At 41.6% G+C, this 26,613-nt stretch overlaps 1 protein-coding gene across 1 annotated transcript in view; it reads left to right on the top strand.

The window, feature by feature from the left end:
* The first annotated feature begins 1,787 nt into the window (after window positions 1-1,787).
* clptm1 (CLPTM1 regulator of GABA type A receptor forward trafficking) overlaps window positions 1,788-26,613 on the top strand; it is a 42,351-nt gene continuing 17,525 nt past the window's right edge. Inside the window, exons 1-8 of the mRNA XM_069909463.1 lie at window positions 1,788-2,023; window positions 8,484-8,617; window positions 10,674-10,797; window positions 14,504-14,662; window positions 16,942-17,059; window positions 18,268-18,353; window positions 18,447-18,567; window positions 19,458-19,702. Coding sequence (XP_069765564.1) covers window positions 1,964-2,023; window positions 8,484-8,617; window positions 10,674-10,797; window positions 14,504-14,662; window positions 16,942-17,059; window positions 18,268-18,353; window positions 18,447-18,567; window positions 19,458-19,702 — 1,047 coding nt within the window. The 5' untranslated portion in view covers window positions 1,788-1,963. The remainder of the gene's footprint in view (window positions 2,024-8,483; window positions 8,618-10,673; window positions 10,798-14,503; window positions 14,663-16,941; window positions 17,060-18,267; window positions 18,354-18,446; window positions 18,568-19,457; window positions 19,703-26,613) is intronic.

Here is a 26,613-nt window from a genome sequence, read left to right as displayed (position 1 = left end):
AAATTGCTTGAGACAAATATTGAGAACAAAGAACATTTATTACAGCAACAATGCAAAGTTGGGTGCTTCCCCTTACCCTGGGAATACACACATACACTGGGGCTCACCCAACTTTTATACAGTAAATTTCAGTATCAGAATACCCTCCCCCTTACATTCTTCTGCCCCCTGGATGGGTTTGGCAGAGGCAATCCTTCCTGCCTACGTGCAGTTTCAGTATACTTGGAGGACCAGGGGGTATCCTGTCGGTGTCTTCTTATGCCATTATTCCCATTGTCCTTATTCACATCCTAGCCTTTGTCCCCATTCACACCTTCCCGACTCTCAGGGCTACAGTCCCTTCATCTGCAGGGTTCGTTAATCTTGTCTAGGGTTTACTAGTTAAATATGCATACTTGAAAAATCTGTTGTATGGCTTACTAATTATATATGTATAACTTGCTAATACTGTCTAAGGTCTTCTAATTATTTATGCAAGCCTTGCTAATTCTATCTGGGGCTTGGCGACCCTTATCTCATTCAGACTAACTCTACTTCTATTCTCAATTGTCTGTCCTTCTCTCCTTCATTCAGTGAACTTGCTGGTGTAGGAGATTCTTATCTTACTCAGACAGTGTCAGCTTCCTGCCTTCTAATATCCATGTCTCATGTTGTTTGCACTGGCTTCATTCATTTACTTATGTATCAATTTTATTTTCTTCATTTCTTCATGTTCATATTGCAATGTCAGTTTTTCTCATCTCTCACAATCCTCACTTTTCTTTTAGATCAGTAATACTGATCTCACGCAATGATCAGTGTTACTGATCTCAGTGTTACTGGTCTCTCACACTAGGGGGTTAGGAGCACAGATGGGTCATGTAAGCAAAACCAGAAGTTGATGGTTCGGAGCAGGTACTCCAATGAGCTCTTCATTCGCTTGGAGTAGGTACTCAAATGAGCTCTTCATTCTCTTGTGCTCTGTGCATACGTGGAGTGTTACTAGGGGTTTAGGAGCACAGATGGGTCATGTAAGCAAAACCAGAAGTTGATGGTTCGGAGCAGGTACTCCAATGAGCTCTTCATTCTCTTGGAGTAGGTACTCAAATGAGCTCTTCATTCTCTTGTGCTCTGTGCATACGTGGAGCGTTACTAGGGGTTTAGGAGCACAGATGGGTCATGTAAGCAAAACCAAAAGTTGATGGTTCGGAGCAGGTACTCCAATGAGCTCTTCATTCTCTTGGAGTAGGTACTCCAATGAGCTCTTCATTCTCTTGTGCTCTGCAGACGTGGAACGTTACTAGGGGTTTAGGAACACATATGGGTCATGGAAGCAAACGCCATGGATCAATTTAAGGTGATCAGCAGTATTGGTGGGAGAGATGTCACATGATCAAACCAAACTTGTTCCTGGCAGGCAGAAGAACTGAGGATTTTACGTTTCAATTGACAAAAGCAATCCAAAACACCGAACTCTCTCCCAAGCCTTGCGTTTTGAATCGCCAGTGCAATATTAATCTGGAGTGTTAAAACTTTTACAGAGGGTAAAGTAAGTGCTTTAGTCAGAATTTAAACGTAAGGGTGTCATGATAATGAATATGCATGATATGTATTAACCTGACTGGAAGTCAGATGGTCTGCACTGGAGGTGGAAGGTGCAGGGTGAGGAAATAAGGGAAGCAGGAAAATAAAGACACTGAGATGTTCAACTGGTATCAATTTCACATTTCGGGCCACAGCTGTGACAAGGGGAACCAGCTGATTTCTCTGCCAGTCAGCATTTGGATGTTCTGAAAGCCACTCTTTAACCCACTTGCTCCCTCTGCGGAGGCCGCAGAGCTGCTCTCGCTCGACTTCCGCCTGCATCAAAGATGGCGGCGCGCCACCCGGCCACGTGATTCCAGCGTGGGGAGAGGGTCACACGGGACGCGAAATCTCGTCTGACCCGACCGAAATCCCGCAGTTCGGTCGCGAAGGAGGAAAGATGGCGGCGCGGGCGGGCGACGAGGCGGCGGCGGCCGGCGGGGCGACGGCGAACGGCGAGGTGAGGGAGCCGGGGGAGGGGGGGGGAGGGGAGGGGAGGGGAGGGGGGGGTACCTCATACCGTGGAACGCCCTCCCCCCCACCCACCCATCCCGCGGCCTCGGCCCGAGACCGGCGTCCCAGGCCCCGGGGTGCCCTTTAAATCACAGCCGTTCACTCGGCCTGGGCCATATTCGTGGGTAAAGGAGCCGGGGCTCCCTCTGAGGCTGCCATGGGAGGGGGAGGAGAGGGGTTCGGGGGGGGAAGAGGGGTTCGGGGGGGGAAGAGGGGTTCGGGAGGGGGAAGAGGGGTTCGGGAGGGGGGAGAGGGGTTCGGGAGGGGGGAGAGGGGTTCGGGGAGGAGAAACAGGGGTTCGGGGGGGGAAAGAGGGGTCGGGGGAGAAAGAGGGGTTCGGGGGGGAAGAGGGGTTCGGGAGGGGGGAGAGGGGTTCGGGGGGGAGAAACAGGGGTTCGGGGGGGAGAAAGAGGGGGTCGTGGGAGAAAGGGGGTTCGGGGTGAAAGAGGGGTTCGGGGGAAAGAGGGGTTCGGGGGAAAGGGGTTCGGGGGAGAGGGGTTCGGGGGGGAGAGGGGTGGGGGGGAAAGAGGGGTTCAGTGGGTCCTGGGTTGAATAAAACTTGGTCTGCTTTGGCTCTGGAATTTCTCCCATTCTTGAGGTGGCCTCCAAAATCTAAGGAGAAACTCAGCAGGTCAAGCAGTGTCTTTATGTAGCAAAGGTAAAGATACATCACCCACATTTCGGGCATCAAGGTCATGCTTTCTGAAAGTTGTACGTTTTTGATGCTCCTTGTGACCAAAACAGTACAGCCTTCAGCGTGGACAACGCAAATGAACAAATAATAGGGTGGGGGGGGGGGATGGTGGGGGAGGATGGTTGGTGGGGGTGGGGGATGGTGGGGGGGGGATGGTCGGGGGCAGGGGGGGGAAACAACGCCCAAACACAGGAGAAACTCAGCAGGTCAAAGATACATCCCCGACGATTCAGGCCTGAGTCCTTCATCAAGGTGGGAAATAGTAGGGAAATGAGAGTTCAGCTTTGAATTCATTGGCCATTATCATTAAAAAGATGTTGGAGAAATTGATGTAATAGAAGTTGATGAATTGGGCCACTCTATAATACTGGGCTATTGATTATTCTCAGCTTGATCATGAGTCACAATAACACAGCACGGAAATGAGTGGCCCATTCCGTCTGCTGACCAGGGTGAATCAGAATTCATTGTCAAGAACGGGTCACGATATTCGTTGTTTGGCGGCAGCGTCACAGTGCAAGCGTTCCTATAAACCCCGCCACAGTGATAGTAAAAATAGTGGACGAGAAGTCAGTATCTGTGGTTCATCGATCATTTGGGGAAGAAGCTGACCTTGTGCCGCCGAGTGCTCGTCTTCAGGCCCCTGTATGGTAGCAGAGTAAAGAGGGCCTGGCCTGGGTGGTGGGGCTCCTTGAGGATAGAGGCTGCTTTCTTAAGACGCTGCCTCTTGTAGACGTCCTCAATGGAGTGAAGTCTTTTACTGTAATGTACACTGGCTGAGTAACAACCTTCTGGAGATTTTTCTTGCCCTGAGTGTTGGCACCTCTATACCAGAGAGTGGTGCAACCACCCAGAATGCTCTCCAGGGTACAGCTGTAGAAGTTTTTGAGTCTTTAGTGACCATCTGAAGTAATGTCATTGAACAGTACTTTGTCCATAGCCATTACTACCATGGCAGTTCAAGGGCTTGCATACTAAAGTGAGATTTTCTGTTGCCACCTTCTCAGCATCTAATCCAAATGTGAATCATTCTCTGGCTAGGGGGAGAAAAATCTTCCTTATATCCTCTCTAAGCTTTTAACTCCTTACATTAAACCTTTGACCTCTGGTTATATTCACCTCTGCTCAGGGCATAAGATTACTGCTGTATTTGGCCCTCCTAATTTTATGCTCCTCTATCATTTTCACCTTCAGCTTTCTCCACTCCAAGGAAAACAAACAACAGATGATCTTAATAAAAAATTCATTGTGAAATGTGCCATAACTGGGACCACTAAGGAAATTAAGTCAGCTTGAAATGTGCACTGTACCATGAAAAATGTGTGTCGGCTAAGTGACGGGGAAGAAGGAGATTGTGGAAAATTGTTTACTTGAACAGAAATCCAGCAAACACGTGCTTTAAAATGGTGAAGAATGATTAAATGCTGGTGTGGAGAAGTTCCTTGGTGCACGCTTCATGAAATGTGAAATGTTAGTTTGCAGGTCCAGCAAGTGATTGGGAAATCACGGCATAATGTTTATTGTTGACAAGACACGATGTGTTTTTGAGGGGTTTGAAGTACCATAGTTTTAATAGAAAAATGTGATTTTTTTTGATCAAAAGGTGTTTTTAGAAAAATAGCATATGCTGGAAATCTGAAATGATAAATGAAAATGGTGAAAATTCTCTCCTGTTGCGGCAATATGTGTGGAGAGAGTACTTTCCATAGCTTCCGCCTTATCCCGTGATAGCTTTTTGCCATCATTACCAGGGGAAGGTTAGACTTATCTTGAGGGCAATACCACATGATTCGTGTATTGATTCTAGGCCGAAGAAGAGGAATTAATATTAGCATGCATTCATTGATGCTTAAAACAAAAACGTAGGGTCTTCCATTGTAGATTCTGAAAGGTCATGGCAGAGTAAATGCTGTTCAGCTAATTCCTTGCTGAGAGTCCAGAACCAGTCTGATTGGAGTTTATTACGGTAAAAAATCCTAAAATCTGGACTGTTCAGGGTTTTTGGGCATACTTTTAAAATTCAAATTTAAGGGGAATAAAGAAGAGATGAACAGATAAATTTTGATAGTTTATTAATGAAATATTTTTGCATTTAAATTCAAAGTTTAAAAAATAAATAAATATTGGTTCGTACATTTCCACAACTTCTTTGCATCTGTGCGGTTATGCACTCATGCATACAAAAGCCCGCAAAATTTAAAATGTTTTGAGAGTTTTCGATAAGTCTAGATTCTGGGGTGGTCCTGATTTCTGGAATTTTGAACTTTTACTGTACATAGAACTGAGATGACTCATGAGTTGGAAGACTGAAATTGATAGAATTGAGCAATATCCACGTCGTGACAGGATCAGCCAATTGGATAATGGGACGCTCTGAAAAGCTGTGATTGGCAAAGTGTGCTGTCTGGCAGCATCACAGCCTGGTATGGAGACACCAATACCCCTGAGTGGAAAACCCTGAAAAAGGTAGTGGACGTGTCCCAGGACATGGGCAGGCAAAACCCTCCCCACTATCGAGAAGAATGCTGCCGTCAGAGAGCAGCAGCAATCATCAAGGATCCACACCATCCATCGAGAAAGAGGAATCGGGGCCACAAGATTCGCACCCACCAGGTTCAGGAACAGCTGCTTCCCCTCCACCTTCAGACTCCTCAACGACAAACTCAATCAGGGGCTCGTTTAAGGACTCTTACTTGGGCACTTTATTGATGTTTTTCTTCTCTCTGTGTGTTGCACAGTCCGTTTGCTTTACATTTATTTGTTTACTTTACATGTGTAAGTTGAGTCAGTTTTTTTTTTGCACTCCTGATAGGTGAGGTTCTTCCTCACCCGCAGGAAAAAAGAATCTCAGGGTTGTATGTGATGCCATGGATGTACCCTGACAATAAATTGGAAATCTGAGCAGTTGAAGCTAATAGTGGATGCGATGGAATGCTTGACCTTGTCAGAGACTGTTGTGTCAGGTACAAAATCTTTCGATCTCAGGCATCTTAAAGTACTGGTGTGTAGTACCTCTTTTGCACAGGACAGGATCAGTGTCCTTTCTTCAGTCAATGTACCTCGCATAGATGCTGTACTACTTTTGGCAACTCATTGTTGGTGGGGGGAAGAGCGGAGAGACAAGGTGGACCTTATCCACCTGCCTCTTATTAAATAGATCCTTTACTAGAAACTTGATTGTAGAAAGCGGTTACCAGGAGAGGAAAAACAAGTGATAATCTTAAAGCCTTTATTAAAAAATGTGATGCCTTTATGGACTTGAGAATCCCCGGCTTATGAGGCATCAAGGTGGGGTGGGTCACCTGGTTGAACCTTGTCTCTGCAGAAGCACGTTGAGTTTTTGACTCCCCGACATTCACCTGTGGTTTTGTGCAGGACATAAAAAATGCTGGAGGAACTCAGCAGGTCATGCAGCATCCACGGAGAGCAGTGGGCAGTCAACTTTTCAGGCCTGAACGCTCCTTCAGGTACGCCGAAAATCAGGCAGAATAAGATGGTGTGGGGAGGGGGGGGGGTGGTGGAGTGGAATTGGGAGAAGTGCAAGTGATGCGGGTACAGGTGGGAGGGGGATGAAGGGAAAGGAGCTGAGAGAGGGAAGGGGCAGAGGACGGAGAAGGATGAACTCTGAAAGGGGGAAATGAGTGGTAGGGCTGGGGAGTTGGAGGAAGAGTCAGGGGTGAGGAAAAGTAGGAAGAATGGGGAGGGGGCATACTGGAAATTGGAGTATTAGACATCTATAATTCTTGGTAAAAACACACAGTGAATGCTGAAATAATTCAGGAGGTAAAGATGTATTAAAATGATGCTTCGGGCCCGAGGCTTTTTTCAAAGCATAAGCAAAAAGCAGGCAGCTATCAGAACTGGGAGAGAAAGGGGGAAGAATGAGAGAGGAAGGTGTCCAGACCAACAAAAAATGTTAAATGGTTATGATAAGAAGAACAGTGAGAATTGATTTTGGCTCTGAAAGGAGACAGGGGAAGAAGAAAGAGGGCAAGAGACAGAATTGGAGGGAAAAAGGCAGGGGTCGAAGATGAAGTGGCGGGTGGGGGGGCGTGGGTGCTGAAACCGGAGAAGTCGATGTTAACGGCATATGGCAGATGAGGTTTTCCTCTGATTTGCTGGTGGTATCAGTCTGGCAGTGCATGAGACCATGGACAGACATGGGGGTGGGGAATAGAAATGGGTTGCCACCGGGAGATCCAGACTATTGCAGCGGACAGAGAAGCAATCTCCCAGTCTGCGTCCATTCTCTCCGACATAGAGGAGACTATGGCAGGAGCACTGGATGCAGTAGATGACCCCTACAAATTCTTGGTGCAGCCTCAGGTGGAGTGTTGTATAAAATTCTATGTAGCACGTTAAAATAATGTCAAGTTTGTGAGAACATGTGATTCACTGGAATGAAACTAGAAGTGATTACATGGAGAATCTAGAGTCACTAGATTTTTTTTTTGTCCTCTGAGAGCCGCGAAGATCAAAATTATGCAGGGCTTTGATAACTTGAGGGTTAACCGGCAAGGTGGTGGATAACCGTAGGACAGATCAAGGGAACAAGAGGTGTGATGAAGATGTTGTTTTCCACCATGAATTATGAATGCACTCTTTTCAAAGGAGAGATTGTCAAAAGGCAAATGGATACATTCTCAACATGTCTATTCCAAGGGCAGGTAAATGGAAGGTGGCTTGGACTCATTGGAAAGGCCCTTCAAGATGTCAGCATGGATAAAATGTCTTCCCTATGAGGTGTCTTCCAACTTTCTCAATGAACTAATAATTCTGATATCACAAAATCGACTCGCGACATTTCAGGACCCATTCCTCGTTTCACTATTTGAACATTCATTTTACTGACCTGTAAATTTACATTTAAAAGGAAGAATGAATATTTTTTAAACTTTTGAATCAGATTATTACCATTTTCTGTCTGTCCTGAAATACTAACCATTTATTGCATGGCTTTTGAAGCTATTTTAAAGAAAAACTGCAGGGTGAACATTGTCCTAAATCCCTTTATATTTGTGAGTCTTTGTTGCAACAATAAAGGAAACATCGTGTGAAACCTTCCATGTACACAGGAATGAAGTAAATCATCTGATTTGGCTGGTGGCTGAAAGCTAAATGATGCTCAAGGCATTGAGGGATCTTTTATCATCCTTGGAGAGGAAAAACGGGTTCTTGTTTTAACATCTCATCTACAAGACGGCACCTTAACTCATTGGACTCTGAACATTTTCTAACCTTTCATAACATATACTCTGGATGGGGTCCGTGGGTAAACCTTTACAGTAGTAAAGTACCATACAAACCAGTTGGTTGGGTATCAAATCAGTCCCAGAAAAATGGCACACAGAGTATATGGGCTTCACAGCATATTTGAAGTGGGAGGGGGCTACAGTCTGAAATCTTTAAGGGAGGGCCCCAAGGTGCATAGTCGGTAGGAGAGATGTATGGAAGAAACCAACTAAACTTGACTACAGGGAAAGGGGGCTCATAAACTTTGATGCCATAGCTGGAAAAAAGGCTGTCCGAGGCTCTAATCCTTTTAGGACTTGAACCCATGATCTGCTGGTTGGGGTGAGAGAGCTAACCCTTGCACCACAGCTGAAATTCTTCATCACCGTTTCCATTATCTACTTGGTTCATAAGTGTCTGCACGTGTGTTTCTCTAACCTCCTACACACTTATATAGGTTGTTCACATTTGCATCCTACAGGTCAGCAGTGAGGTGGTAGCTGATGGGCAGGTCCAAGTATCAGAAACTAATAGGGTTGAGACACAACCTCCACCACAGCAACAACAACACCAGCCTCCCAATGCCTGGCAAGTTATCAAAGGGGTTTTATTCAGGTGAGTACCACATGTTCTTATTTGTGCATTAAGAGGTAAGTCTGCAAAAAAAAATAGATTGCAGTCAATGGTGAAGCACTTTGCATTAAAAACTCACGGAAATGCTAGAGGAGCTCAGTGGCCATACTGCGTCCATAGGAGGTAAAGATAAATTGTTGACAATTCAGGCATTTTAAGCCCTTCTTCAAAGTACAGGTATACCCCACTTTACAAATACTCACATTATGCAAATTCACTGTTATGAAAAAATTTTTGCTTTTACGAAAGCAGCGATCTGTTATGGAGGCTGCGCGTGTACTCAGAGACAGCTCCTTCCCCGGAAACTGCGATCACATGTTAAAGAGATAGATGAGCCTTTTCCCCTCTGTCCTACATCCCAGTCTCCTGGGCTTCCCACCCAGTGGTGTCGCTAGGGTTAGTGTCACCCAGTGCGGTAACTCATGGTGTCACGCCCCCAACCCCCATGGACCAAGTGTACCAAGCGTAAGAGAAACTGGTGTGAGTTCCTTGCATGTCTAGGATGCTGGTGGGTGGGGGGGAAGTATCATATAATTCCTGCTTTTAATAATTGTTAGTGTTGTTTTAGGTGTTATTTGGTGGGTTATTTTTTGGGTCTGAGAATGGTCAAAAAATTTTCCCATCGGAATCAAAGGTAATTGCTTCTTCGTTTTACGCCATTTCAGCGTACGAAAGGTCCCGTAGATTCGAAAAGCGGGGTATAAGCAAAAAAAAATCAGCTAGGCATCTTAATTAAATAAGAAGCAAGGGGGAAGAATGGGAGGGAGTGGAGTCAGCCAAAAGCTGGTAATTGGAAAGGAAAGGTGAGAATTGAATTTGGCTCTGTAAAAGGAGGGAGAGGGAAAAAGGGAAGAGAGAGAGACAGAACTAGAAGGAAGGAAACAGGGAAGAAGGAGGGGGGGGGGGGTTTCTTAATTGAAACTGGAGAAGTTGATGTTAATGGCATCCGGTGTAGAGCGCCTGGATGAAGTATTAGGTGCCCCTCCAATTTACAGGTGGGCAGTGCATGTGATCATGGACAGGCATGTCAATAATGGAATGGGACGGGAAATTGAAACGGGGGGCCACTGGCAGATCTTCACTATTGCGGCGGACAGAGCTGAGGTGTTCAATGAAGCAATTTCCCAGTCTTGCGTCCAGTCTCTCCGATGTACTACTCAGAATCTGGAACGTGTGCTTAGGTTTGATACCATGGAGCCTATACACATTAGAAGAATAAAACAACAAAAAAAAGACGATTTTTCCAAGGGTAATTTAGAATCCTTTACAGTTGACTATAAAATTTGAATGGGGATCATTTTAAAAGGGTGAAGAGAAAAGTCAATGAAACCTGACCTAAAACAATTTTGGGAACAGGTAACATTTGAAGATGAGGAAGGGCAAAAAAACAATTTGAAATGGAGAGTTTTTATTTTTGCACTGGACATGTATTGAACCTGTCCTGTAAATGTTTAAACTTAAGCATTCTCACAGTCATACAGAAAGGAATTTGTTCGACTGAGATCGCACTGACCTTCAAATGCCCATTTCCATTATTATTTCGTTGGAACCATTTTATTCCAATGACTCCGCATTCTGCCAGCCACTGAGGGAATTTAGAGAGGCTAGTTAATTTACCAATCTGCGCAGCTTGAGGATGTGGGAGGAAATTGGAGCTCTTTGGGGTGGGTAACCCAAGCAGTCAAGGGGAGGAGATGCGAGTTTCTGGATGTCAGGGTTGAACCTGGGCCACTGAATGTACCAGTGTGCAGCCTCTAATAGATTCTAACTAAATTTCCTTTTCAGGAAGACTGCCATAGGTGCTCTGTGGTTAGTAAAGGATTACTTGATGTGTACGGTTGAGATGTGCTGGTCAAGTGCATTCATTAAATTCCCATTTGATCCCACCTTTAGGCATCCATAATCTACCCTCCTGTTCTGCAATTGCTCACTTGATGCTCCTCCTGAACACAATCCGAGAGGATCATCCAACAAAAGTGAAAACTGTTTTGTGCATTTGTATTCATTACGGAGTGGTGATTTTTCTTTTAAATTGTAGGATCTTTATCATCTGGCTGATAAGCAGTTGGTTCCGTCGAGGAAGCACGCCTCCAGAGCAGAGTGATCCAACTGGGACGGTGCGGCAGCCGAGTCGGAATCTTTTCCCCAAGGATACACTTATGGTAAACAATTAATTTGAGCCTGAATAATCAATCATTCCTTCAGTGTTATCAAAGAATTTTTTTTCTCTAACAGTTCAATGTTCAATGCAAATTTCATTGCTAATCATTTAACCATTGAATTGGATGCATGCCATGTCAAATTAGATTTCACAACCTATTCAACATGCATTAACATTCGCTGGATTTTTTTCCTTAACTGCTCACCACCGTCTACCCCACCCCATCCCTTTCCACATACATTTTACTCCAGATCTCTTGAAATAAAGAGCTTTCATTTATACCAGTGGCTTTCAACCTTTTTCTTGCTACTCACCTGCCACCTTAAGTAATCGCTGTGCCATAGATGCTCTAGGATTAGTAAGAGTGGGATGTGGGTGGGAAGAAAAAGGTTGAAAACCACTGTTTTAATTGTCCCTAATGGACTCGTTATGTGCACAGGTTCAGAACTCCAAAGGAAATGGGCCAGTGACAATTTTTCTCAAACAAAATAATTCATTAACAATTGGGTCTAGAGCAATGGTTCTCGACCTTTTTTTTCCCCCCACTCACCACTTTAAGTAATCCCTTACTAATCCCAGAGCACCTATAGCATAGGGATTACTTAAAGTGGTAGGTGAGTGGAAAGAAAAAGTTTGAAAACTACTGATTGATATGGTATTGCATTCTCATTTGCTCTAGGCCACTACAGCCAATGAACAAGTTTTGAAGTGGAAAGCTTACATTTATAAAGGGTCTTTTCAGAACATTCCAAGTGCTTTATCAAGGAAGCATAGTTGGAACATTTTGCATCTAATCTGTCTCAAAGAAAAATGTGATTAAATTTCACACTAGAAATGCTGGTTGAGGTATAAAGGTGGACCAAAATATCAGGATAGCTCCCAAATATTTTTTTTTCGTTAGTACTATTTGAAGGCATTCCCCCCCATTGCAATATAAAGATGACACTGATAACAGAGCAGCTCTCCCTCGGACTGCACTCAGATTTCTGAGAAATTCTGGAGAATGTACTTGAACCCCACATCTTCTGATGTAGGAGGGTGCGAGGAGCTGAGTTGCAGCTGACGAATAATAATGGCAATTTGTACACCACGAACTCCCTCAAAGCAATATGGTAATGACCAGCTAATGGGCCTTGTGTGTTATTGGGTTGAACGTTGCCCGTGGCGTGGGCAGAGAGCTCCACTGTCATTACATTAGCCTGAGTTGGATACATGCCACTGCACATTAGTATTCACAAGTTAAAAATGGTGACGTTGTATTAACTCAAAGACAGATGGTGTCCAATTTAAAAGATGCCATTTCCAACATTCAGTGATGGCCTTACAGCATGGAAACAGGCCTTTTTTTAAAAAAATTCAAAATATAATCACTGAGCATCAAAAACAACTTTGTACACATTATGCAGAAGTACACTGGTTTCATTATTTTAAACAGATAAACCAGCACACAAATTTTCACATACAGGCCTGGACCACCCCCACCTAGGGCTCAAACCTGAAGCATTGTATATGTACATTTATCTTTGCGATATAAAGTACCCCGCTTGACCTGCTTTATTTCTCCAGCCTTGTATTTTTACTTCAATCACGGTGTCCGCCGATTTTTGTGTTTGACTTCTTCCAGTGAGACTTGCTATTTTCTGTTTTGTTCTGTAGAAGTTGATGCATGGGGGGTTCTACAAGGGTCAGAATTTGGACCTGTTTCTGAGGTAGATGTCCCAGATTCCAAAAGCAAATCGAGAAACTCCTCAATTTCTCCTGAGTTACAGTCTCTCTCACTGATTCATGACTTTTTCAGTGCCTTCTGATCCATTACCCATTACGTGATATACAGGTTGAGTACCCCTTCTCCGAAATGGGACCAGAAGTGTTTCGGATTTTTTTAACACCCATTTAAAAAGCACTCATTCACTCAGACTTAAAGATACATGAATTCATATTGCAATTCAACTATTTACATAGGCACAAATTAACTGAGGTAGACATATTTTGAAAAATCTACATTCCATAATGCACTAGTTACGTCTGCTACGTCCAATTCTCCATTCGGGGTTTCTGAACTCTATTACATGTTACATTATGGGGCCACGGATGAAAAAAGTTTCAAATCTTGGAGCTTTTCAGGTATTCAGATAAGGGGTGCTGTACCTGTATTTCTACAAAGCATGGGTTGGACTTTGGTTCGCTGAGTGCTGTTCTGGGCACACATTACTATTGTAAAAAGGGGAGAATGATGATCCAATGAGTAGTAGGTGGTGAGGGTGGGTGAGGAAGTAGAGAGTTGCTTTAAAATTTCTCGGAAAGAATTCAATGATGAGTACTAAGATGTGTTCTTTTGGTCAAATTGATGGTTCCCAAATAAAGAACATGGCAAATTTGCTTAATCTGACACTGGATGAAAACTTGTGTTGGAGATACAATCCACAGGGATTAAAACGACTTGTGTTGGAGTTATCAGGCCTCATGAAATCTGTAGGAGGAAGAATCAAGATTCCCTTATTTCCATGTAAAAATACTGAAAATATTAATATTACGTGCAATTTCCTTCTGGGGATATCGGTCATTGTCTTTGGCAATTGACCTTTTTTCAGAACTGTTTGCTCACCTCTTCACACCCCTCTAAAAAGGATAAATTGAGGTGATCATAATAGATGCATCACTGAAGAACTCTGAAATGGTTTTAACAATCATCTTCGACCCAACATCTTGCAAACACTGAAGTCAGAATCAGAATTGATTGTTGTGAAATTGTGTCACGAAATTCGCGGCAATGTTATTGTGCAATACAGGTGAAAAATTGCTGTGATTACACTGGGAAAATTAGAAAGACTGTATTCATTCAGTTACCAATGGTGTCTCAATATTCTTCAACCCATCTAAGGTTAGTTGATTTTTTTTGCCAGTTGGTTGTGTGTTCTGTTAGTTTGTGCCAATCAACAGTCAAGTGATGACCAGCAGCCAAATATATTGTACAGATGTAACTGTTTTTGCAAATCTGAGTACCGTATAGGACGACCTGAAACTTAGAAATCTCACTTTAAAATTGGGGTCATCCTATAGGCCGGGTCTAAAATCCATTCCTTGCCGGCGAAGTCTCAACTCGGCTGCCATTTTCTCACTTGCTCCAACGCAATCTCACACTGGCCCCATTAGTTATCAGCGAAGTCTCAGCGCTCCTCTGTGGTGTTCATCCGCCCATTCCCAACTGCTGTCAGTTGCACGTAGACCTTAAAAGGCTTGCTACAGTTGATGGTTTAGTTTAAAATGTCCAAATAAAATTTAAACTGTTAAATAGTAATTTGTTATTAAAATATTGTGATTTGCTTTCAACAGCATCCACTGGTCAGCGGTAAGTGCCAGATTTTTGGTTGGGGGGTGGGAGGGGGGAATGTCGTGTTTTGCAAAGGGTATGACTCAAAACCCACGGTTTTGGTGGAAATTCTGGGGTTGTCCTATACACAGGCCGTGCTCTACACCATTACTTCACCACCTTCAGATCGAAGGTGCGCATAGTTTTCAATCTCAGCATCATGAAGCACTTCATTATCTTTCTTCCAGGCAAATGTCATAGGGGAGTCACTACTACTGGCCGCTGAGCAGATGAAGGTTACATTTGAATCCTTTACAGCCGGTGATCATAGTAAACTGATTTTGCATTCATTGCATTTTGTGGTCATCTAAATAGTTGTTCTTGACCCCCCCCACAGGATCTACGAGTTTATATCTCAGAGAATGAACACTTCACAGAGTTCAATAATAGTGCACCACTGTTCTGGGAACATCTGGATCTGGTGTACGGAGATTGGACCAGTGGAGAGTCGGGGACAGGATGCTATGAGCACTATGGAGAAATAGAAACAACTGAGGTGTGACGATTCTGTTTTCTATATATTGTGCTCTATTCATTTGTGCTGTTATCAGCTGAGCCAAAAAAAATTACTCTACCTTTGTCAGAAATTGCTAGGAGTTGAAGGAAATGTGTAAAGAAGCAAACAAGATTTGGCAATAATGCCAATTAATGGTATACCACCAAGAGGTTTTCTACCTACCGCATATACTCGTGCAAAAAAAATTTTGCAGACCATCTTTTTGATGTTAAGTTCATGGGAACGATTATTACTTTTGAGGGGCTGAAATTCACACTTAAATCCAAAATACTGTATCAGTAGCAGAAGTCTAAATGATCTCTAAACCAATGAAGAACAAAAACACAATGAATTAAAGTAATAATAAGATCTGCGCATCAAAATACACGTCCTACCACGGGGGAGGTTAGAGGCCTCGGCAATTCCGATTGGCGGGTGGCTGGGGACGAGTCGGGAGTTCATATAGGCGGGCGGGTGGGGCTGAGGTGAGAGTCCATGTTCGAGGCGTCAGGATTCCTGATGGGCGGGGAACCGAGGCACGAGTCCACGAACGAGGTGCCGGACCTGCAGGCGGACGAGGTGCAAATCCACATTTGAGGCGTTGGGCCAGCAGGCACCTAGGCCCAAGGTGAGAGATTAGGGTCAATTTTTACATGAGATGTATGGAAAACTTCAGATTTTTGGCCAAAAATAGGGGTTTTACATTTACATGAGATTGAATTTTACACTAGTATATATATATATATGGTAGGGATGGCCAAACCTGCTTATCGTGTGAGCCATGTTCGATAAACTCCAGATGTTTGAGAGCCGCAACAATCATGTGATCGCAAGCCGTGCCCACTAGAACCACCATTGTGAGCACCAGCTCATACGATTCCGGTCTCAGTCAATATATTTCCGCAAGCCACACATTGCATGTCCAGTGCCGCATGCGGCTCGCGAGCCGCGGCTTGGCCACCCCTGATACATAGTATGTCTACCTACAGGAAAAGGCAAACTTCCCCATTCAGGCAGACCAATGCTAGTCTGAGCAGAGACTCCCCTCTCCTACTTTTGCTCCATATCGATTGTATCATAAATCTTTTGGTGTCCAAATTGAAAGTTCAAAATATCCAAGTGATTGAAGTTGATTCTGATTTTAGAATTGTTACCGTTTGTCTTTTAGTTCTTGGAATGTGGGACTTGGCCATACCTGAAATGGCTCTCCAATTTCTTTTGCCATTTTCAAAATAGAACATTCCAGTCTCTGTGTCCAAAAGAAGGAAGCTTTGTTATTGTAGTGTGCTTTATTACTCAGTGTGCAGTAGTGTTTGTGGGTAAAAGTCTTCAATCAAGAATCGGAGGTCAACCTTTCAAACGGATATTTTTTTATCAATTTTTTGTGGTTTAAACTGTTTATGCTTTTAATATCCCATATATTTTCAAATACAGTAAAACCCCTGGTATCTAGCTCCTATGGGGATTGGTGGATCCGGTTAAGTGTATTTTCCAGATGCTTGAGACTTGCTCTTACAGTACCTAACTAATACACCTGCATTAAGAATAAACAGTTTAAAAGGCAAAAAATTACGAAACTGTACTTACACTGAACAAACTTCACTTGCATGTATACATGACCTTAAAGAATTTACTTTAAGTCACGTTCTTTGAAAATATGTAGCCATTACTGCATTTCCAGGTTCCTCGCCTCTCCACGGAGCCACCCGAAAGACGAACAATAACGTCATAGATAATTCACCCCCCCTTCCCCCAAGCCTCTGTCCAGGTCGACTCTTTCTTAGGAAGGGTAAGGAGACACTTTAAGAGAGTCACCCCAACGGCGAGTGGCATCAACCAGCTCTTCATCCCGGGTGACGCCATTGCTGTTTCACGCAACTATTCAAACAGCTGCTACGAGCAAAGCTTGACCAAGGCTGGCTGAATATCTGCTCCCATCTTCACCAAAGGTTTATGTGTTACTTCAGAGAAAATTTACAATTTTAAACTTGCTTATTTTTTACCAATTATTTTGAGTTTTTAAAAAATGTATTTTCCTCGATTTATTTCCCGGTAACTCGAATTCTGGATACCAGGGGTTTTACTGTAATAGGGGGAAAAAAAGAACATAATTAAACTTGTTTTGATAAGTGCTTTTATCTTCTTGCCTGTATAAAGAATAAACCACTGTCGCTATAAATTAGACATAAAGATCTGCAAATTACCTGTATTTGTAATCTCTAATACATTTGCAGTGGGTGACTGTGCAGTTTTATTTTAATTTATCCTTGTCATTCCAGCATACAAGATCCAATGGTTCCATGTACATTCACATATATTTTACCAAGAGTGGGTTTCATCCCGATCCAATGAGGAAACCACAATATAGGCGCCTGGCCACAGTGTCGATAACAAGAAGTAAGCAGAAAGATTTTTAATTGCTGTTGCAATTAACTGATCCGCAGCTTTTCTACATACAAGTATGGAAGTTGCAGGAGTTGGAGTAATTACTTGCAATGATACTGTTCACTGTGCTCTTCTGTGAGGAGCCAGTAAATGAATGCAGTCGAGCGCAGGGGTTGAATGACTCATTCTACTTAGGTTTACAGACACAAATTTAAGTCTCTCGTTGGCAGCTGTAGAATTTAAATTCAAGTAATTAAATCTGGAATAAGTAAATCAGCTCCGTTAGCGTCAATGCTGTTGCAGCACCAGGGTTCGAATCCGGCCCTGTCTGTACGTTCTCCCTGTGTCTGTGTTGGTTTCCTTTGGGTGCTCCAGTTGCCTCCCACCCTTGAAACCATACTGGGGGGAGGGGTTGTAGGCTAATTGGGTGTCATTGGGCTGCACAGGCTCGTGGGCCGAAAAGGCCTGTTACTGTGCTGTATGTCTAAATTGAATTAAAATCAAATTAAATTTAAAAACGGTGTCAGTGAAAGAGAGAAGTAAAAACACGAAAGTCTGCAGACACCGTGATTGAAGTAAAAACACAAGGCTGGAGGAACTCAGCAGGTCAAACTGTGTACTTTATATAGCAAAGATTAAGATACGTAGCCGATGTTGGTTCAGGCACCTTCCTACATTTTGCTCACACCTTGATGAAGGGCTCAAGACCAAATCGATGGTGTTTTATCTTTGTAATATAAAGTACACTGTTGGACCTGCTGAGTTTCTCCAGCCTTGTGTTTTTTGCATCAGAAAAGTGACCATAAACTGACTGGATTGTCATGAGATCCCATCTGGTTCACTGATATCTTTCAGGGGAGGATGATCCATATGCAGTAAGACCATCCTTGTTCAGTCTAGACTATGTGACTAAATAAAGATCCATGGCAAAATGGTTAAAAAAAAACTCAGGCAGAATTGGGCAAATCACTAAGATTATGGCGGATCTTTGTCTTTAAGGATATCCTCTTTTGAAGGAGGCCAAATTATGTAGCCCTCAGATGTGCTATTTTATCAAAGCCCTATGCAGTAACACTTCCGGACTTTTATCTTTCTTTTTCCTTCCTAATTTGACTTTGCACAATAACTTTGTTTCTATGCCCAGTAAAGCCGCCCTCATTACCAGAATTTCGTGTACAGTGGCAGTTGTACATTGATTACTGTGGTCTATTTCACAACAGTGTTAAACAAGTACAAAAGGAGAAAGTTTCAAAAGACAAAAAATCTTCTGACTGGACAGACAGAGGCTGATCCCGAAATAATTAAGGTACTCTTGAAAACGTTTTGCTGTTGGGCACAGTCTTTCTTGAAGCTTTCAGTGCTACTTTACAATATTGCCTTTGCATTTTTATTTTGGCAGCGAGCTGAAGACTTTGGGCCGGTTGAGATCATTTCCCACTGGCACCCAAACCTCACGGTTCATATCGTGGATGATCATACTTCATGGGCAATGGGGGCAGTACCACCTCCTCTTGATCAGTGTAAGTGAATAATCCTTGGGCTTCTTGGTCACAGATAGGCTAGTTATCTCCCGCTAAAACATCCCCTGAAGTGGCTAGTAAAAGGTGATGCTGGCCTTGCGGGCAAATTTGAACAAGCTCTAGCAAGGCATCGTTATCTACAATACTGTGGATTAAGGTGAGATACAAACCAGAGGACACGGGTTAACGGTGTAAAGGGAGACAATTGGGGGTGAACTTCTTCACACACCGAGTAGTGGAACGAGCTCCCAGCTGGAAGAGGTGAACGCAGGCTCCATTTTGACATTTAAGAAAAATTCGGACAGGTACATGGATGGGAGGAGTATGGGTGCAGGTCAGTGGGACTTGGCAGAATAATAATAATTCGGTACAGACTGGAAAGTCTGAAGGGCTGTAATGTTCAATGGTTCCATGGATTAAGGTCTGAAAAGTGCGTCTTTTCAGATGACATGAAGGCGATAAACATCCATCATTTTGTGCTGTAAATGTGTAGTACAATTTGATTAAATATGTCTTGAGGCGATACTTTGGCACTGTATGCCCTGGACCGTTGCCTGTTCTCTGGGCGTGCATCCCTTTCCTTCAGAAGAGGATGGCATGGTGGTACAGCAGCAAGTGGAGCTGTTGCTTCACAGCTCCTGACTGACTGCCAGTGCTATCCGTGCAGAGTTTGCACATTTGTCAACAGCGAGTGGGTTCCCTCATGTCCCAAAGAAGTGGGGGTGGGTAGGTTAAATAACTGGTGTTAAAAAAAAAACTCCTGGTGTGGTGAAATCTGGGAAGGATAAAGTGGGTTTAATAGAAATGGGAAGTGGGGTTGCATTGTTTACTCACTCTTGAGATACAGAGACCTGACATTTGGAGATTTCATTCTATTTTTCTCCCGACAGATGTGAAATTTGACGCAGTTAGTGGCGACTATTATCCAATCATTTATTTCAACGATTACTGGAACCTGCAGAAGGACTACTTTCCCATCAACGAGTCACTGGACAAGCTTCCCTTGCGAATGACCTACTGCCCTTTGTCACTGTGGAAATGGCAACTATATGCCGCGCAAAGTACCAAGTCGCCCTGGAATTTCTTGGGAGAGGATTTGTATGAGCAGCCAGATGAGGAGCAGGATTCTGTGAAGGTTGGTTTAAATATCCAACGTAATTCGTCAAATTGTTGGTTCTATTTATTAGCCTGAAATTAGAAGTAGGGGAGCAGCTCCAAAACTTTCAGTGCCAACGTCTCCTAAGGAGGTTGAGGAGGGCAAGGCTGCCAGCCCACATCTTGATAACATTTTACAGGATCATAGTTGAGAGTGCCCTGTCTGGCTGCATCAAGTTCAAGTTTATTGTCATTTGATTGTACAAGTACAACTCGAAGGAACGGCATTCTCTGGTCCTCAGTGCAAAACAAGCAGCGAATTGAAATGGGTCCAGTGTCTCTGGGAAGTGCACTTTGATGTGTTCCATCACCAGACGCTCGTAGCATTTCTTTTTTTTTTTTTTTTTTTTTTTTTTTTTTTTTTTTTTTTTTAATTTTTTATTTTTCACACCATAAATCACAATAGCCATGATATACACTTTTTCTTTTCCACACATTTACAGTGACTTTTTCTCCCTCCCCCCTCCCTCCTCCCAAGCCACCCCCCCATCCCTCCCCCCTCTCATCCATTTTAGTTATACAATCTAGGTTGCATTAATTCAGTTAGACAATGTTGTCATTCAACAAAAATACACCAGAAATTCTACTGAGTCCATTTTTTTCTTCTCTTCTCCTTCCATCAACTTAGGTAATGTTTGTTCCCGGTAGGTTTTCGCTATTGTATTTAATGTAAGGCTCCCATACTTGTTCGAATATTTCAATATTATTTCTTAAACTATATGTTATTTTTTCTAATGGAATACATTTATTCATTTCTATATACCATTGTTGTATTTTCAAATTATCTTCCAATTTCCAGGTTGACATAATACATTTTTTTGCTACAGCTAGGGCTATCTTAACAAATCTTTTTTGTGCATCCTCCAAGTCAATTCCAAATTCTTTATTTTTTATGTTACTTAGGAGAAAGATCTCTGGATTCTTTGGTATATTGTTTTCTGTTATTTTATTTAATATCTGATTGAGATCATCCCAAAATTTTTCTACTCTCTCACATGTCCAGATTGCATGAATTGTTGTTCCCCTTTCTTTTTTACATCGAAAACATCTATCAGATACTGTTGGGTCCCATTTATTTAACTTTTGCGGTGTAATGTATAGTCTGTGTAACCAATTATATTGTATCATACGCAGCCTCGTATTTATTGTATTTCTCATCGTTCCAGAGCATAACTTCTCCCATGTTTCCTTTTTTATCTTTATATTTAAATCTTGTTCCCATTTTTGTTTAGTTTTACCATTTGTTTCCTCATTTTCCTTTTCTTGCAGTTTAATATACATATTTTTTATAAATCTTTTGATTAACATTGTATCTGTAATCACATATTCAAGGTTACTTCCCTCTGGTAAACTCAAGTTGCTTCCTAATTTATCTTTCAAGTAGGATCTCAGTTGGTAATATGCCAGCGCTGTATCTCCCGTTATATTGTACTTATCTCTCATTTGTTCAAAGGATAAGAATCTACTTCCTGAAAAACAATTTTCTATTCTTTTAATCCCTTTTTTTTCCCATTTTCTAAAGGCAAGGTTGTCTATTGTAAAAGGGAGTAGCTTATTTTGCGTCAATATTAGTTTTGGTATTTGGTAATTTATTTTATTTCTTTCTACATGTATCTTCTTCCATATATTGAGGAGATGGTGTAATACTGGAGAAGTTCTATGTTGTACCAATTTTTCATCCCATTTATATAATATGTGTTCAGGTATCTTTTCCCCTATTTTATCTAATTCTAGTCTCGTCCAGTCTGGTTTTTCCCTTGTTTGATAAAAATCTGATAGGTACCTTAATTGTGCGGCTCTATAATAATTTTTGAAGTTTGGCAATTGTAAGCCTCCTTGTTTATACCATTCTGTTAATTTGTCTAGTGCTATCCTCGGTTTCCCCCCTCTCCATAAAAATCTCCTTATTATTTTCTTTAACTCTTTGAAGAATTTTTCTGTCAGTTGTATTGGCAATGCCTGAAATAAGTATAGTATCCTTGGAAAAATGTTCATTTTAATACAGTTTATCCTTCCTATCAGTGTTAGTGGTAGCTCTTTCCAATGCTCTAAATCGTCCTGTAGTTTTTTCATTAGTGGATTGTAATTGAGTTTATATAATTGGCCTAGATTTTTGTTTATTTGCACACCTAGGTATCTTATTGCCTGCGTTTGCCATCTGAATGGGGATTCCTCCTTAAATTTTGAGAAATCCGCGTTATTCATAGGCATTGCTTCACTTTTATTTACGTTTATCTTGTATCCCGACACTTCTCCATATTCCTTCAATTTCTTATATAGTTCTTTTATTGATAGTTCTGGTTCTGTTAAGTACACTATCACATCATCCGCAAACAGACTGATTTTATATTCCCTGTCTTTTATTTTTATTCCTTTTATATTATTATCTCTTCTTATCGATTCTGCTAGTGGTTCTATAGCTAGCGCAAACAATAATGGTGATAGTGGGCATCCCTGCCGCGTTGACCTGCTTAAGTTAAATTGCTTTGATACATGTCCATTTACTGTCACTTTCGCTAACGGTCCCTTATATAATGCTTTAATCCAATTAATATACTTCTCCGGTAAACTGAATTTTTGCAATACTTTGAACAAGTAATTCCATTCTACTCTGTCGAAGGCCTTCTCTGCGTCTAAAGCAACTGCTACTGCCGGTGCTTTATTTCCTTCTACTGCATGAATTAAGTTAATAAATTTACAAATATTGTCTGTTGTGCGTCTTTTTTTGATAAATCCAGTTTGGTCTAAATTTACCATTTTCGGTACCTGTTCTGCTAATCTGTTCGCTAATAGTTTAGCTATTATCTTATAATCTGTGTTTAGCAAAGATATTGGTCTATATGACGCTGGTGAGAGTGGATCTTTCCCTTGTTTTAGTATCACTGTAATTATTGCTGTTTTACATGAATCTGGTAAGTTTTGTGTCTCATCAATCTGGTTGATTACATCCAGGAGGGGCGGTATTATTAGGTCTTTAAATGTTTTGTAGAATTCTATTGGGAGTCCATCCTCTCCTGGTGTCTTATTATTTGGTAAATTTTTTATTATCTCTTGTATTTCTACTGTTCCAAATGGTTCTGTTAATTTATTTTGTTCCTCTATTTGTAGTTTTGGTAGTTCAATTTTAGTCAAAAATTCATCTATTTTCCCTTCTTTCCCTTCGTTTTCGGTTCGGTATAATTGTTCATAGAATTCTCTGAAGTTTTCCTTAATTTCTTTTGGATTATATGTAATTTGTTTGTCTTTTTTCCTTGTTGCCAATACCGTTTTCTTAGTTTGCTCTGTCTTAAGCTGCCATGCTAGGATTTTGTGTGTTTTTTCCCCTAGTTCATAATATTTCTGTTTTGTCTTCATTATATTCTTCTCCACCTTATATGTTTGTAATGTTTCATATTTTATTTTTTTATCCGCCAATTCTCTTCTTTTGGTTGTATCTTCCTTTATTGCTAATTTTTTTTCTATGTTTATTATTTCCCTTTCCAACTGCTCTGTTTCCTGATTATAGTCCTTCTTCATCTTGGTTGCATAACTTATTATTTGCCCTCTAATGAATGCTTTCATTGCGTCCCATAGTATAAACTTATCTTCCACTGATTCCGTATTTACTTCAAAGTACATTTTTAATTGTTTTTCAATAAATTCTCTAAAATCCTGTCTTTTAAGTAGCATGGGGTTTAATCTCCATCTATACATTCTTGGAGGGATGTCTTCTAGCTCTATTGCCAATAACAGGGGTGAGTGGTCCGATAATAGTCTAGCTTTATATTCCGTTTTCCTAACTCTCCCTTGTATGTGGGCTGATAACAGGAATAGGTCTATCCTTGAGTATGTTTTATGTCTAGTCGAGTAGTATGAGTATTCCTTTTCTTTTGGGTTTTGTTTCCTCCATATGTCCACAAGTTTCATTTCTTGCATTGATTTAATTATAAATTTGGTTACTTTGTTCTTCCTGTTAATTTTTTTCCCCGTTTTATCCATATTTGGATCCAAATTCAGATTGAAATCCCCTCCTATTAGTATGTTCCCTTGCGTATTAGCTACCTTCAAAAAGATATCTTGCATAAACTTTTGATCTTCTTCGTTAGGTGAATATATATTAAGTAGATTCCAAAGCTCTGAATATATCTGACATTTTATCATAACATATCTCCCTGCTGGATCTATTATTTCCTCTTCTATTTTAAATGGCACATTTTTGCTAATTAATATAGCCACTCCTCTTGCTTTTGAATTATACGATGCTGCTGTTACATGTCCTACCCAATCTCTCTTTAATTTCTTGTGCTCCAATTCAGTTAAATGTGTTTCTTGGACAAATGCTATATCTATTTTTTCCTTTTTCAGTAAATTTAGTAGTTTCTTCCTTTTAATTTGGTTATGTATTCCATTAATATTTAGAGTCATATAGTTCAGCGTAGCCATTTTATATTTTGTTTATCTTCTCTTTCCGTTTTTCCATCATTACCTTTCCTCCTTTTCCATTTCTGTTTTCTTATTTTCAACTCTTTACCAGACAACATTCCTACAACATCCAACATTTTCCTTATTCTCCTATTTCTATCTTCTTTATCCCCAATCTCCCCTTCCCCTCCTGAGTTGCCCTTTATCCCTTGTCGGACAACCACATCTCCCCTCTCCATTTGGATTTGCGAATCCACTCGCAAGCGTCAACTGATTTTGCAGTGACCGCTCTTTTCCCCCCACCCAGCCCCCCCCAGAAAAGATTTCGTTTTTTATATGTCACAAAGGTCACTCTTTTAGTTCCCTCCTTATTCTCTCTATTCCATTACCTTCCCTTATTAATTCTTGTCTATACTTTCTATGTTTTCCTCTAATTACAGATACTTTCACATATGCCCGTTGTCTCTATTCACTCTTATACCTCTTTACCCGCATACATATCAATCGTGGTCATTTTTACCCTCCTTACCCGTCTTCATCCCTCAGTCTATTTTTGTCTTTACCCACATACATATCAATCGTGATAATTTTTGCTCTCATTACCCGTCTTCATCCCTCAGTCTATTTTTGTAATTGTTCTGCAAATTTTCGTGCTTCTTCTGGATCCGAGAATAGTCTGTTTTGTTGTCCTGGAATAAATATTTTCAATACCGCAGGATGCTTCAGTGTAAATTTATATCCTTTCTTCCATAAAATCGCTTTTGCTGCATTGAACTCTTTTCTCTTCTTTAGGAGTTCAAAGCTTATATCTGGATAAATGAAGATTTTTTGCCCTTTATACTCCAGTGGTTTGTTGCCCTCTCTTACTTTTTCCATTGTCTTCTCCAGCACCTTTTCTCTTGTAGTATATCTTAGGAATTTTACTACAATAGATCTTGGTTTTTGTTGTGGTTGTGGTTTAGGGGCCAATGCTCTGTGTGCCCTTTCTATTTCCATTTCTTGCTGTAGTTCTGGACATCCTAGGGCCTTAGGGATCCATTCTTTTATAAACTCCCTCATATTCTTGCCTTCTACATCTTCCTTAAGGCCCACTATCTTTATGTTATTTCTTCTGTTATAATTTTCCATTATATCTATTTTTTGGGCTAGTAATTCTTGTGTCTCTTTAGTTTTTTTATTAGATTCCTCCAATTTCTTTTTTAAGTCTTCTACCTCCATTTCTGCTGCTATTGCCCGTTCTTCCATCTTGTCCATTTTTTTCCCCATTTCTGTTAAGGTCATATCCATTTTATTTATTTTCTTTTCTGTGTTGTTTATTCTTCTTCTTAAATCATTGAATTCCTGTGTTTGCCATTCTTTAAATGACTCCATGTATCCTCTAACAAGAGCAAGTACCTCCTTTACCTTGCCTATCTTTTCTTCTTCTATTTCCCTGTACTCTTCCTCTTCCTCTTCTTCTTCCTCTAGGTTGACCATCTGTTGTTTCTTTGCTGCCCTTTCCTCCTCTTCTTTCTTGTTTCCATTGTCTTCTGTGGTGTCTTCTTGCTGCAGGTGTTCTGCAGCTGTCGTTGCCGGCTGTGGAGATCGACTCCCCAGCTGGTCCCCCCTCCCGTCGGTGTGTTTTTTTGTATGCGCATCGCGCATGCGCGAGGAGTCGCGCATGCGCGGTTGCGCACTTTTACTCGGCTCTGTGAGCCATTGTTGTAGTTCTCTTTCTACCGACCTGAGGTAGTGGGGTCTTCTCTCCACAGCGGGCCTCTTCGGACAGGTAAGGCCTTCACCTTTTTCCTCCGTTGTCTTCTCTTCCTCTCTTCTTTCCGTTGATTTTGATTTTTCTCCTTTTGTCTCCATCTTCTTTCCACCTTTATATTCACTTTTCTTTAACTTGTATTTCTGTGCCTTTGTATTTTCTCTCGTTTTTCCCGACTTTTCTGGAGAGGGCTGGAGTTCACCGTCCGGCCACTACTCCATCACGTGACTCCTCGTAGCATTTCTTAATGGAGGAGTCATTGAAGCCTGTTGCTGTCACTCTCTTTGGTACTGAATGGCCTCTTTGACATCATTATGTAGTATGGTACCTGCAAACCATCAGACTGGAAGTCAGTGCATGGGATTATCAAAACAGCTGAGGAGATCACTGGGGTCTCCCTTTCCTCTTTTAATACCATTCACTAAGAGTGTGGCTTCAGTAGGGCTCAAAGAATTACTGAGGAGCCTTTCCATCTAATACACAATATCTTTGACCTACTACCATCAGGAAGGAGCATCAAAATCAGGATGGCCACGCTGGGAAATGAATTCTTCCCACTGGTTGTGAACATGATGAACCTTATCCTGCAACCGTGTAATTCATCCCAATTTATTTATATATATATTTATATTGTATCTTCAAGCATACATATTATTATGTGCTGAGTATTGTATGTATATGTGCTCCATTCAGAGTTCAGTTCATTGACGTCAGTAATTGTGAAGCATCTGAGCTCCAGT

Source organism: Narcine bancroftii, chromosome 13, assembly GCF_036971445.1.
Source record: "Narcine bancroftii isolate sNarBan1 chromosome 13, sNarBan1.hap1, whole genome shotgun sequence".
Lineage (NCBI taxonomy): Eukaryota > Metazoa > Chordata > Chondrichthyes > Torpediniformes > Narcinidae > Narcine > Narcine bancroftii.
Note: the sequence above shows the minus strand (reverse complement) of the source record. Positions and strands in the feature narration are given on the sequence as shown.